This window comes from Tursiops truncatus, chromosome 15, assembly GCF_011762595.2.
Source record: "Tursiops truncatus isolate mTurTru1 chromosome 15, mTurTru1.mat.Y, whole genome shotgun sequence".
Lineage (NCBI taxonomy): Eukaryota > Metazoa > Chordata > Mammalia > Artiodactyla > Delphinidae > Tursiops > Tursiops truncatus.
In genome coordinates, this window is record NC_047048.1 from 63252143 (window position 1) to 63264414 (window position 12272).

The window sequence follows — 12272 nt, forward strand, 5'->3', positions numbered from 1 at the left end:
AGTAACCTCACATGGAGGAACGGGCAAGGGAGAATTCTGAGGTCTCTTTTATAAGGGCGCTCGTCTTATTCATGAGAGCACTGCCTTTATGACCTAATCACTTCCCAAAAGCTCCGCCTCCAAATACCATCACATTGGGAATTAGGTTTCACCATATGAATTTTGGGGGTCTAGTATAGCACTGTCAGACTAGGTATATCTTTATTTCAGCAGATAGTTTGACCATATCACTTTTAAAATCTATCTATGGACAAGGAGGAAATAGATATATGAGTGCATTGGTAATCTGCACAGGTGCGGTTCAGTTGGTTCAGGTAACTCTACCCAGAGTGTACATTAATTGATTGGTGTCAGCCTGAAGCTTGTTCTGAAGGCTGTCCTCAGCTCTGTCCTACTGGATCTTTATCAACAGCTTGGATAAAGATCTAAGAATACATAGGATTACAGAAATGAGTTATAAAATTCTTGGACTAAAATAATAAGATGGAGTTTATTAGGGTTAAATGTAACTTCCAGCGTATAATCTGATAAAACTTTTGGGGGAAATGGAAATGCACTTGTGTTTTAAAAAGACAAACAGGACAAAGTTCAGGATTTTGGTGGATCAAGCTTGGTGTACTGTCCAGCACCATGTAATATAATATTTTAAAAAATTGGGGGGAGGCTGAATTAGTGAAAGTAAGATGTCCTGAAAGGTGGGGGTAATAATCCCACTGAATGGCCATGCCAGGAATCTTGTGGTTGGTTTTGGATTTCACATTTCTAGTAGGATGTAGACAAAATTGAATGCTTACAGAGTGATGTGTCTCCCAGCCAGAGCTTATGAGGGCTGGTCAAAGGAATGTTTCACTCTGGTTGATAATTATAATATTGGGTTGGCCAAAAAGTGCCTTTTGTTTTTAAGCAAAAATAAAAGACACATTTTTCATTTTCACCAAGAACTTTATTGAACAACATACTCACCCTTATGTTCCACTGTCTTCTGCCATTTTTCAGGCAACTTCATAATTCCATCTTCCCCAAACTTTTTATCTTTTTGAGCAAAGAACTGTTCCAGGTGCCTTTTACAGTCTTCCAGGGAATTTTTCCATTAAGAGAATTTTGTAAAGACCATAATGGAAATCCGAAGGTGCAGTGTCTGATGAATATGGTGGATGAATCAGAACTTCCCAGCCAAGCTGTAAGGTTTTGCCTGGTCATCAAAGAAACAGGTGATCTTGCATTATCCTGATGGAAGATTATGCATTTTTTGTTGACTAATTCTGGACGCTTTTCGTCGAGTGCTGCTTTCAGTTTGTCTAATTGGGGGCAGTACTTATTGTAGTTAATCGTTTGGTTTTTCAGCAGGAACTCATAATAGAGGACTCCTTTCCAATCCCACCACATACACATCACCTTCTTTGGATGAAGACCGGCCTTTGGTGTGGTTGGTGGTGGTTCATTTTGCTTGCTCCATGGTCTCTTCTGTTCCCCATTATTGTATAGTAGGGGCCCCCAATTCCCGGGCCGCAGACTGGTACTGGTCCGAGGCCTGTTAGGAACTGGACCACACATCAGGAGGTGAGTGGCGGGCAAGCGAGCAAAGCTTTATCTGCTGCCCCCATTACTGCCTGAACCATCACCCCCCACCCCCACCCCAGGTCTGTGGAAAAATTGTCTTCCAGGAAACCAGTCTCTGGTGCCAAAAAGGTTGGGGGCTGCTGTTGTACAGTATCCACTTTTCATTGCCCGTCACAATTTGTTTTAAAAACGGAACGTTTCCATTATATTTAAGTAGAGAATCGCATGCAGAAATACTGTCAAGAAGGTATTTTTTGCTTAACTTATGTGGAACCCAAACATCAAAGCGATGAACATAACCAAGCTGGTGCAAATGATTTCCAGCGCTTGATTTGGATCTTTTGAGTATCTCGGCTATCTCCCTCATGGTATAACGTTGATTGTTCTCAATTAATGTCTAGATTTGATCATTGTCAACCTCATTTCAACTGGTTTGCCTTACCGTGGAGCATCATCTAGCGAGAAATCTCTAGCACGAAACTTCGCAAACCACTTTTTTTTTTTTTTTGCGGTATGCGGGCCTCTCACTGTTGTGGCCTCTCCCGTTGTGGAGCACAGACTCCGGACGTGCAGGCTCAGTGGCCATGGCTCATGGTCCTAGCCGCTCCACAGCATGTGGGATCTTCCCGGACCGGGACACGAACCCGTGTCCCCTGCATCGGCAGGTGGACTCTCAACCACTGCGCCACCAGAGAAGCCCCGCGGAAACCACTTTTGACACGTTCGATCAGTCACAACACCTTCTCCATACACTGTACAAATCTTCTTTTGCGTTTTAGCTGAGTTTTTACCCTTCTTGAAATAATAAAGCATAATATGCTGAAAATGTTGCTTTTTTTTCCATCTTCAGTATTAAAAATGGCTACACAAAAATTGATCAGTTTTGATAAGGCTTTTGTTTAATGCATGCTGATATGACAGCTGTCACATACAGTCTAGCAAAATTGTTTCGTATGAAGTTAAAGACAAGTGCAACTAGAGCCATCTTACAGAAAAAACCGAACGAAACTTTCGGCCAACCCAGTATCTGTCTCTTGCCACATTCCATAAATGACATAAGCCTGTTTATCAAGATTATTTTATATTTGAAATAATATATATACATTCTTTTCTAAATATTCTTTTTTTAAACTTCTACCGGTCTTTATTAAAAGGAAAACTATTATCTGAAAACAAAGACCCAATGTAGTCTCAGGCTAAGTCTCATTGACAGAACCCCTCAAGCTACAGCCCAGGCACCTAATCTTGGCACTACAATGTTGTCCTTGACTCTGCCCTCTCTCTTCCCATCTCAAACTCTGGGGATTCGCTTCCTACCAGGATATTCCTCTCCAGCCAGGCAAGATATCTCAGCCTCCAGGACCCCACCCTTCCTGCCAGGATGGTGGCCACAGGGTCATCCCCCTATCCCCGCCCCCTACACACCCAGTCAAGGTGACTGCTACACACGCGGGGCCACACTCTCAAATCCAGATGTCTTCATTGTCTTGTTAGCACCCTGGATACACTTGAAACGTCTTTAAAGTCTCCAGCCCATTAACAATAGGGTCACTACAACAATAAGGCAGATGCAAACTCCTCTGAGCTCAGTGTGGTGGCGTACAAAGCTCCTAAAATCTGAGACGTAGGTTCTCCCACCCCACGTCACTCCCTGGGGCATAAGAACTACTACGCATCCCTCAGGCCTCAGCTCGAAGGTTTCTTCTCAAAGAAGCCTGCCCAGCACTCGACAGGCCGAGCCGGGCGCCCTCTCTTGGGGGCCCCGTGCCCCCTCGGTCTGGGCAGAGATGACACCCGGAGTCGGCAAGTGTGCCCGCCCCGGCCCCTTCCAGGGCCAGGGGCTCCTCGGGTGCAGGAGGGAAGCCGAAATGCGCGGTTACGGCGTCCACGTGCTGGGCCTGCGCGGGATTGGGTGCCTGCTCCTCAGACGGGAAGACTTTAACTCCATGACGATAGGAGTCCCCCGTTGGCCCACAGGCCTTTTTCCCGGTGCTTCCCGACGCCTAAATATTCTTTTCCATTCTAGTTTATCCCAGGATATTGAACAAAATGATAACTATATAGTAATAAGAGCTGATATTTATGGAACACTTATTATGTGCCAGATGTTTTTCTAGAATCTTTGCACGTAATTCATTTAATTCTTACACCTCAGTGAAGTAGTTACTGTTATTACTATCTCCACTCTGCACATGAGGAAACTGAGGAGGCAGGAGGAGTAATTAGAGGAGGCAGGATTTGAACCAGGCTGTCCAGCTGCAGAGCCCACACTTTTAACCACCATCCTGTCTTTGCCTTATGCAAATGGCCTGTGTGTGTACACAAGGGTGCAAAGGTTTTGAATAGAAAGAGTGGCAATTCTTCATGGAATTGGTTCAAAGTTCTCATTATTTTTAACTTTTTTTTTTAAATTCAAAAGTATTTGTATTTTGGCATTCTTCTTTTCTATTATAAATAAGTTGATCACAAACAGGGCTTCAAACACAAGCCAAAGGATGGCTGAGTTTACTGTAGCTGAACTTGACTGCTGAGGTCCTCAGGTGATAGTAGGCAGCGTTGATGCTCTCTGACCTCCTCGGACCTTAGCTTTCTTCACACAGTGGTAAGTGGAGTTTTCTGCAGTGATTTTTTTGAAACAGTGTCAGATGGAAAGGGAACTGTTAGGTTCGACCATATGAAATGGCCAATATCTAATCTACAAAAACGGCAAATTCGTATGGTTCAACTTAATAGGCCGAAGGGGAGGAAATTCCACAAAAACTGTTTGTATTTTAAGAAAGAATTTTAGGATGTATTGGAGGTTTGAATTTTGAATTTCTTCACTGACTTTTTTGTTTTTCCTGTACAACTGTTTGTGTGAGAAGTATGTATTCCATTTCATTTCATGTTACTTTTTCTTAACTGTATCTGATTTGAACCTCTTTGTTATGTCTCTTGACATGGATAGAAAGTGATATAAGGCATTATGCTTTGGGATGTGTATGTGTATATAATTTGTTACTTGTTTAAATGCCTATGTAACAGAATCCATCAGATCATCAAGCCTACCAGTTTTATGTATGTATGTATGTATGGCTGTGTTGGATCTTCGTTGCTGCATGCAGGCTTTCTCTCACTGCAGCGAGTGGGGGCTACTCTTCGTTGTGGTGTGCAGGCTTCTCATTGCTGTGGCTTCTCCTGTTGCGGAGCACGGGCTATAGGTGTGCGGGGCTCAGTAGTTGTGGCTCATGGTCTCTAGAGCGCAGGCTCAGTAGTTGTGGCACACAGACTTAGTTGCTCTGCGGTATGTGGGATCTTCCTGGACCAGGGCTGGAACCCATGTCCTCTGCATTGGTAGGCGGATTCTTAACCACTGTGCCACCAGAGAAGTCCCAAGCCTACCAGTTTTATAATCATACCCTAGTGCTGATTTTGAAAGGTAGAGGGTGATTCAGATTGAGCTTAATAATTTTTTTTTATTCCTTCTGATTATGGAATGGTACTTGAAAAAGTAATCATAATATTTACCAAAAGTTCAGCATGCTATTCACTTCTAATGGAAATTGTGTCATTGCATTTAGGAAGAATTTGATTCACTCAAGAAAGTTCTGTCCATTCAGGATATTCCTGGGTGACTTAATCTGTAGAGTGGGAGTGATTTGAGTTTATAGTGATTGCTCTCATTAGGGTGAGAGCATTGTGAAGGGAGTCTTCAATAAACTTAGTTTCTAACCCTCATGAATTCCTTGTGACAGCATTACTTTTTGTCATTGATTCATGACAGACCATTGCCTTCAGTTTATTTGGTTTGGGGAGAGGGTGTCAGACTTCTTTTTCTCTCTTTGAATTTGGTCTTTGAGTTCTCCAAGTTTTCCACATGCCTTCCAGCTCCATTCAGTTGGTTGTCTTTTTTCCCTCCTCTTTTCTGAATCCTCTTGATCAGAGTACACGGTAGTGAAATCTCAAAAGCGCAATACTAAAAGCTTTGTAATAGTTACTTTCCTTGTGCAAAAACCATTGTAAGATCCTTTCAGTTTCATAAAGAGATCCCACCAGAATATTCTCTAGTCTTGTCTACACAAAGGTATCGGGATGGTAGAAAGTCTGAATCTGGTCCAACCTATGAATAACAAGTGCTAGGTTGGATCCCTGATTTTTTTTTTTTTTTTTAGGATTTTCCCTTGTTCTTCTGAAACCCTGAGAACTTGTGTGGCTGCTTTAAAAAAGAAAAAAAAAAAGTTGATCTCTTCTTTCAAAAGATGAATCACAGTTGAGTCTCTGTTATTTACCCTGAAGTTACACCATTCTTTCAAACAGCGTAGTCATTGATGTCTCCGTCTACATATGCATGCTGCTCTCTCACTCTCTGTTGCCATGTGTTGTGTTAATGCATGTATTGTAATAGTTCGAATAAGCATGAGGGATCTTTTTTTTTTTTTTTTCAGTAACAAATACTTGTAAGAAAACAGATGATTTTGTGACATCTAAAGCACCAGCTGTCGACCTAGATCACAAGTTTAGGTGCAAGGTTGTGGATTGTTTAAAATTTTTCCGCAAAGCCAAACTGTTGCACTATCACATGAAGTATTTCCACGGAATGGAGAAGTCACCAGAGCCAGAGGAGAACTCAGGAAAGAGGCATGTCCAGACGAGGGGCTCTTCAGCTTCAGACAAGGCCAGCCAGGAGAGCCTGACCAGGAAGCGGGTCTCGGCCAGTTCCCCAAGTAAGCATTTTGGTTCTGGGTTGTATCTGTATCATGAAGGGCTGACACAGAAAGCGGGTGTTAGGTTGGTCTGGTCCAGTTGAGTCCCTCAAAATTGAAAATGACAAGTGATCCTCAGGAATTGCCTTGTGGAGTTGTAGCCTTCTTGGAGGAAGTAGAAATACCTGACTCTTATTCTTACCTCCACCTCTTGCTGCTCAAGTTAACCTTGACAAAGTCACTTAGCCTCTGAAGGTCTTGGTACTCTTGGTATGGAGTGGGAACAATCAAGGAAAGGGAGCTCTGTTAGAAGCCAGCAGGAGAACTAGTGCTCAGAACAGCATGGGTGCAGTCATCCCATCCCTGCTAACAGAACAGAAGAACTAAGAGGTGATGTGGAATTCTCCTTCTGGGTCCAATGTTGTCATAATTGCAACCGAAGATATTTTCTAACAACACTGTTTATTTTACATAGAAGCTACAGTGGTGGTAGTAAGGGTTACCATAAAATCTCATGTTCACGTCTTATTCTAAAACTTACAGAAATTGAAAAATTACATGTTTCTTGGGAGTTTCAGAATAATTAATGAGTTTCCAGTAAATTCTGTAAGCTTCCCAGCTTCGTTTTACCTGAAATTGTAACATCACTGTATATTTTTTGGCTTGAACTTCTCTGTTAAAATACATAGGCATTAGATGGTATATGGAACTCCTGGGACATCTGACAGTGTTCCCAAGGGAGTACAGAGTTGGGTTTCAGACAGCAGGTCAGGGCCATGCAGACTAAGGTGATCTCTGACCCTGTGAGAGGTCAGTTCTTAGCCAGGCTGTGAAGACATAATGTGTCAAGTGGCAGTTTCTTAGTCATATGTGCTGCATTATCCATTAGAAATATAATGTGAGTCAGCCTGTAACTTTTTCTTATAGCCACATTTTAAAACGTAAAAAGAAACAGGTGAAACTTCTTTCTTTTTTTTTTAATATTTATTTATTTGGCTGAGTTGGGTCTTAGTTACAGCACGCAGGATCTTCGTTGTGGCACACAGGCTTCTCTTTAGTTTTGGTGTGTGGGCTCTGGAGCTCGCAGGCTCAGTGGTTGCAGTACATGGGCTCTCTAGTTGTGGCGTGTGGGCTTAGTTGCCCCGCAGCATGTGGGATCTTAGTTCCCCAACCAGGGAACAAACCCACGTCCCCTGCATTGGCAGGTGGATTCTTTACTACTGGACCACCAGGGAAGTCCCTGAAATTTCTTTTAATAAATTTTGTTAACTCAAAATATCCAAAATACTATTATTTCAGCTTGTAATCAGCATAGAAATTACTATTTAATAAGCTATTATATATTCTTTTTCTTGTATTAAGCCTTTAAAATCCAGTGTGTGGGACTTCCCTGGTAGTACTGTGGTTAAGAATCCGCCTGCCAATGCAGGGGACACAGGTTCAAGCCCTGGCCCGGGAAGATCCCACATGCTGCAGAGCAACTAAGCCTGTGCGCCACAACTACTGAGCCTGTGCTCTAGGATCCGTGAGCCACAACTACTGAGCCCGCGTGCCACAACTACTGTAGGCCATGTGCCTAGAGCCCCTGCTCCACAAGAGAAGCCACCACAATGAGAAGCCCACGCACTGCAGTGAAGAGTAGCCCCTGCTCACCACAACTAGAGAAAGCCCACCCGCAGCAACAAAGACCCAACGCAGCCAAAAATAAACAAATAAAATAAATTAAAAAAAAAATCCAGTATGTGTTTTACATTTACTGAACATTTCAGTTCAGACTAACCACATTTCAGGTGCTAGTAGCTGCATATGGCTGGTGGCCACAGAATTGGCCCACGCAGCTCGATTACTAGCTGTAGACTAGCTGTAGGCAGTCTAGCTGTGCACTTGGCGAGCCCAAGTATTGAGCTAAAAGGAGCTGCCTGAGGAAGGCCAGCTGGCCAGTAGTCACCCAGGAGGGGCTCCCCATGTGGGCTGCAGGGCATGGCAGCACTCTCCACCTTAGTGACTTCACCAGAGTCCTGCTCAGGTACCTACCAGTGGATGGATATCTCTCAAAGCTGGGTGGTCTGAATCAGATAGCAGTAAATGATGCTCAATGCCAGGTGCCAGTTATTTATTTAAAACGAAGCCAACAGCTATCAAAACTCCTCTGTTTAGCTTAGACCTTGTTTATTGAGCATTGGAGCAGAGCACTGGAGTTAGAAATGCCTCAGGCTAAGATAGATTGACTTGTTCATTCAACGACTATTTATCGAATGCCTCCCTTCTGGAGAGTAAAAAGGAAACCTAGGTCTCATTCTGCCTGGTGCTCTTGGTTGTGGGTATTCCTGGCACAAAGAAGAAAGGACAGGCTCAGTTGTTAGGTGGGAGCATCCTCTTGCCTGGGCAGTGCTTGTTTTATTAGGGCCACTGATTCCTTAGGGATGTTCATAATGTCTTACTGGCCAGTCCCACTGGCTTTGGTGGCCATTCTGTGTCCTTTAGATAAGTTTATATCTCTCTGCCATTGAGTACATGGTTCATTCTGGGGGCAAGCTTATTTCTGAGAACTTGAGAGAGACCTGTCAATGAGATCCTTTCCTCCCCTCCATGTGTCACCTGGCCCAGGTCTCACCTGGAGCAGTGGCCAACTCAGCTGCCTGGGAGTCACTGGGTGACTTGTTAAAAGTACAGATTTGGGCTTCCCTGGTGGCACAGTGGGTGAGAGTCCGCCTGCCGATGCAGGGGATGCGGGTTCGTGCCCCAGTCCGGGAAGATCCCACATGCTGTGGAGCGGCTGGGCCCGTGAGCCATGGCCGCTGAGCCTGCGCGTCCGGAGCCTATGCTCTGCAATGGGAGAGGCCACAACAGTGGGAGGCCCGCGTACCGCAAAAAAAAACAAAAAAAACAAAACAGATTTATTGGACCCAGCTTTACAGCATTCCAATTCAGTGGCTCTAAGTTTAGAATCTGTAGTTTTTGTACACACACACACACCCAATATAAAAGTGATATATGATTGTGGTAAAATCCATACAAAAGAATACTAAGGGGAAAAGCCTCCCTCCCACTGGTAGCCCCACCTCCCTTGCAGATACCTATTTTTAACAAACTCTTTTATAACTTTTCAGATATTTTCTGTGCGTATCCAAACTGCACATTTCTTATATGTCTAATAGAAAATATCTTTTTATACAGTTGGTATCGTATGCAGCTTGCTTTTTTCATTAAAGATACCTTGGCCCTCATTTCATGTCAGCATAGATAATGTGGCTCTACCTCATTTTGACAGTGGCCATTATTCCATTGTATGGGTGTACTGGACTTTAAACATTTTCCTACAGAAAATTATGATTCACCGATTTTTTCACTCTTACCAAGTGCTAAAGCAAAGTAAACCTTCCTGAAGATTAATTTGCTCTTGTGTATGAATAAATTCATGCGATAAGTTCCTGGAGGCGGGATTTGCTTGGGAAAAGGGTATGCATATTTAAATTTCTGATAGATGATGCCAAATCACCTTTCAAAGAGCTTATCCCAGTTTGTAATCTCCCACCAACTGGTTATGCACACCAGTTTCTTTACAATCTTATCAGTATTATCAAATTTTAAAGTATTGCTAATCTGATAGGTAAAAAATATTGTAGTGACTTTAGTCTTTTATTTTAAAAATTCTGGAATATTTTAAATATATAGAAAAGTACACAGGATTATATAGAGCAAACATGTATGCATCTAACCCCCACCTACACTTAAAAAATGTTAACATTTTGCCATATTTCCTTCAGATTTTTTTAAGGGAAACAAAACACTAGGATGAGGTACAAACCCCCTGAATTGCTTTTCCTTTCTTTCCCTTTATGCTTTCCCCAATACATGCATATATGTTGAGAAATAATGTATAGTATTTAAAAAATTTTTTACTGGAGTATAGTTGATTTACAATGTTGTGTTAGTTTCTGCTGTACAGTAAAGTGACTCAGTTATACATATACATATATCCACTCTTTTTTAGATTCTTTCCCCATATAGACCATTACAGAGTATTGAGTAGAGTTCCCTGTGCTATACAGTAGGTCCTTATTAGTTATCTATTTTATATAAAGTAGTATGTATATGTCAGTCCCAGTCTCCCAATTTATCCCTCCTCTCCATATAGTATTTTCGAGTGTTATTAACATTTATATTGGTAAATGATAGAGTATTTTATGTGTTTTAAAAATATGTATAAATAGTATCATATACTTACTCTTTTGGAACTTGTTGCTTTTTGTTTAGCATTATGTTCGTCTTCATCCCGGTTGAAACCTGTAGGTGGATCTCGTTGATTCTTCAGCTGGTGTATTGTGGGGTTTTGGGCACGCCCATCCCCCCTTGTAGGTGTAACTTTTTTTTTTTAAACAATAGTTATGTATGCCAGAGTTTATTTAACCCCTTCCTACTCAGGGTCATTGAGGTTTCTAGTTTTATACTTTTGTAGATGATGCTTCAGGGACTGCCTGTGTACACATCCCCTGTGCGTGATCATTTCTTTTGAGTATTTACCTAGAAGAGGAATTGCTAGATGGAAGGGTTTTAGTTAATGCACCAGAATGTACTTGAAAATGGTGGTTCTGACTTCAACATTCCTGTCAGCTCTGTGATTTGTCTATATCCCCACCAGCTTTTGGTATTATCTGACATAAGTTTGCCCAATCTTAGGAATTTGAAGTGATTATCTCCTTGTTTTTCCTCAAGGAGAAAAACGTTTGTTTTGTACCTTTTAAATGAGAGTCGTAATTGTTACAAACCTCCCCTGTTTCTGCTGGGCTCCCACCGCAGCGCCATTCTTGGACAGCCTGAGAGAGGAAACCGTGATGTGAGGGATTTGGTCTGCTCTGAGGACGGTTCTCTCTGAGCCCCTATCTCTGTGGATTGGCCTGGCTTGCTGGTTGGCTCTGGTCAGCTGACCTCTGACTTTAGTCTGCACCCTCCCCTCCTCCTTCCCTTTTCAGTGCTGTGGTGGAAGGAAGGAAGGAGCAGTGGTCGGGGAGCCTGAAGGTCTGAGTTTGAGACCCAGCTCTGCCACTCAAAGTTCTGTGGTATTGATTAAATCCCTCATCTTCTAGTATGTAACATGGAGGTTAAACTACTTGCCCCCCCAAAAATGCTGGGAAGGTCTTTATGTTAGGCATTGAAAATTATTTTGAAATGTGCACACATGTTCAAAGCAGCACTCTTCTTAAGAGCCCTAAATTGGAAACAGCTCAAGTGTTTATTCACAGTAAATAAATGTGTGAAGAATAAATCGAGTAAATAAATTGTGGTGTCTTGATACAGTGGAATACTATACAGCAGTGAGTGAATGAGCTACAGCTATACCCACCAACATCTCACAAATATAATGTTGAGCCAACGAAGCTAACATAAACTCATATATACGATATGGTAGATATGTATATAAGGTTCAAAAACAGATTAAAATGAATCTGTTATGTTTGGGGTCAGTACAGTGGTTATCCTTGGGGGTAGGTGGATGAATGACTGAAAGTAGGGCAGGAAGGAGACTCTTGGGGTGCTGGGGTTCTGTTTCCTTATCCGAATGGTGATTATAACAGATAATCATGGTAATTGTCCGAGGAGGCACCTTGCCCTGAGTACAGGGTGGGTGTTCCCGCACAAGAGGGTGTGCGGACCTCTTGTTTGGTTTTGGAATTCCTGATTAACTATACTTGAGGGTCTTGATTTGTGTTGAGTAATATGAGCAGGCTTGGAGTCAGCACACCTGAATTTGAATCTAGCCTCCACCGCTTGCTTCCTCTGTGACCTCGGGCAAAGAACTGTGAGCTTCAGTTTCTCCATCTGTGAAATGGGGATACGTACCTACCTCAGAACTTCGTTACATTAAATGACATAATGTAAAATGCTTAGCACAGTGTCTGGCCTACAGTAAACTCTTAATAAATACTACGTCTTTATCTTAGTGAAAACATTAACCCAGGCGGTCAGAGAGCTGAGTTCTAAACTCATCTGACCTCTGATAAGCTGCAAAACCGATAGACAAGGTGTTGC

General features: G+C 42.5%; 1 protein-coding gene across 6 annotated transcripts in view; it reads left to right on the plus strand.

Annotated features, from left to right (window-relative positions):
* Positions 1-12272, plus strand: part of PHF20 (PHD finger protein 20) — a 133523-nt gene that overhangs the window by 83603 nt on the left and 37648 nt on the right. For 5 of the 6 annotated variants that reach the window (XM_019950835.3, XM_019950833.3, XM_073792939.1 and 2 more), the window contains one exon: positions 5985-6263. The exons of the other annotated variant lie outside the window; for it this stretch is intronic. In XM_019950835.3, coding sequence (XP_019806394.1) covers positions 5985-6263 — 279 coding nt within the window. The remainder of the gene's footprint in view (positions 1-5984; positions 6264-12272) is intronic. 6 annotated transcript variants of the gene reach the window in all.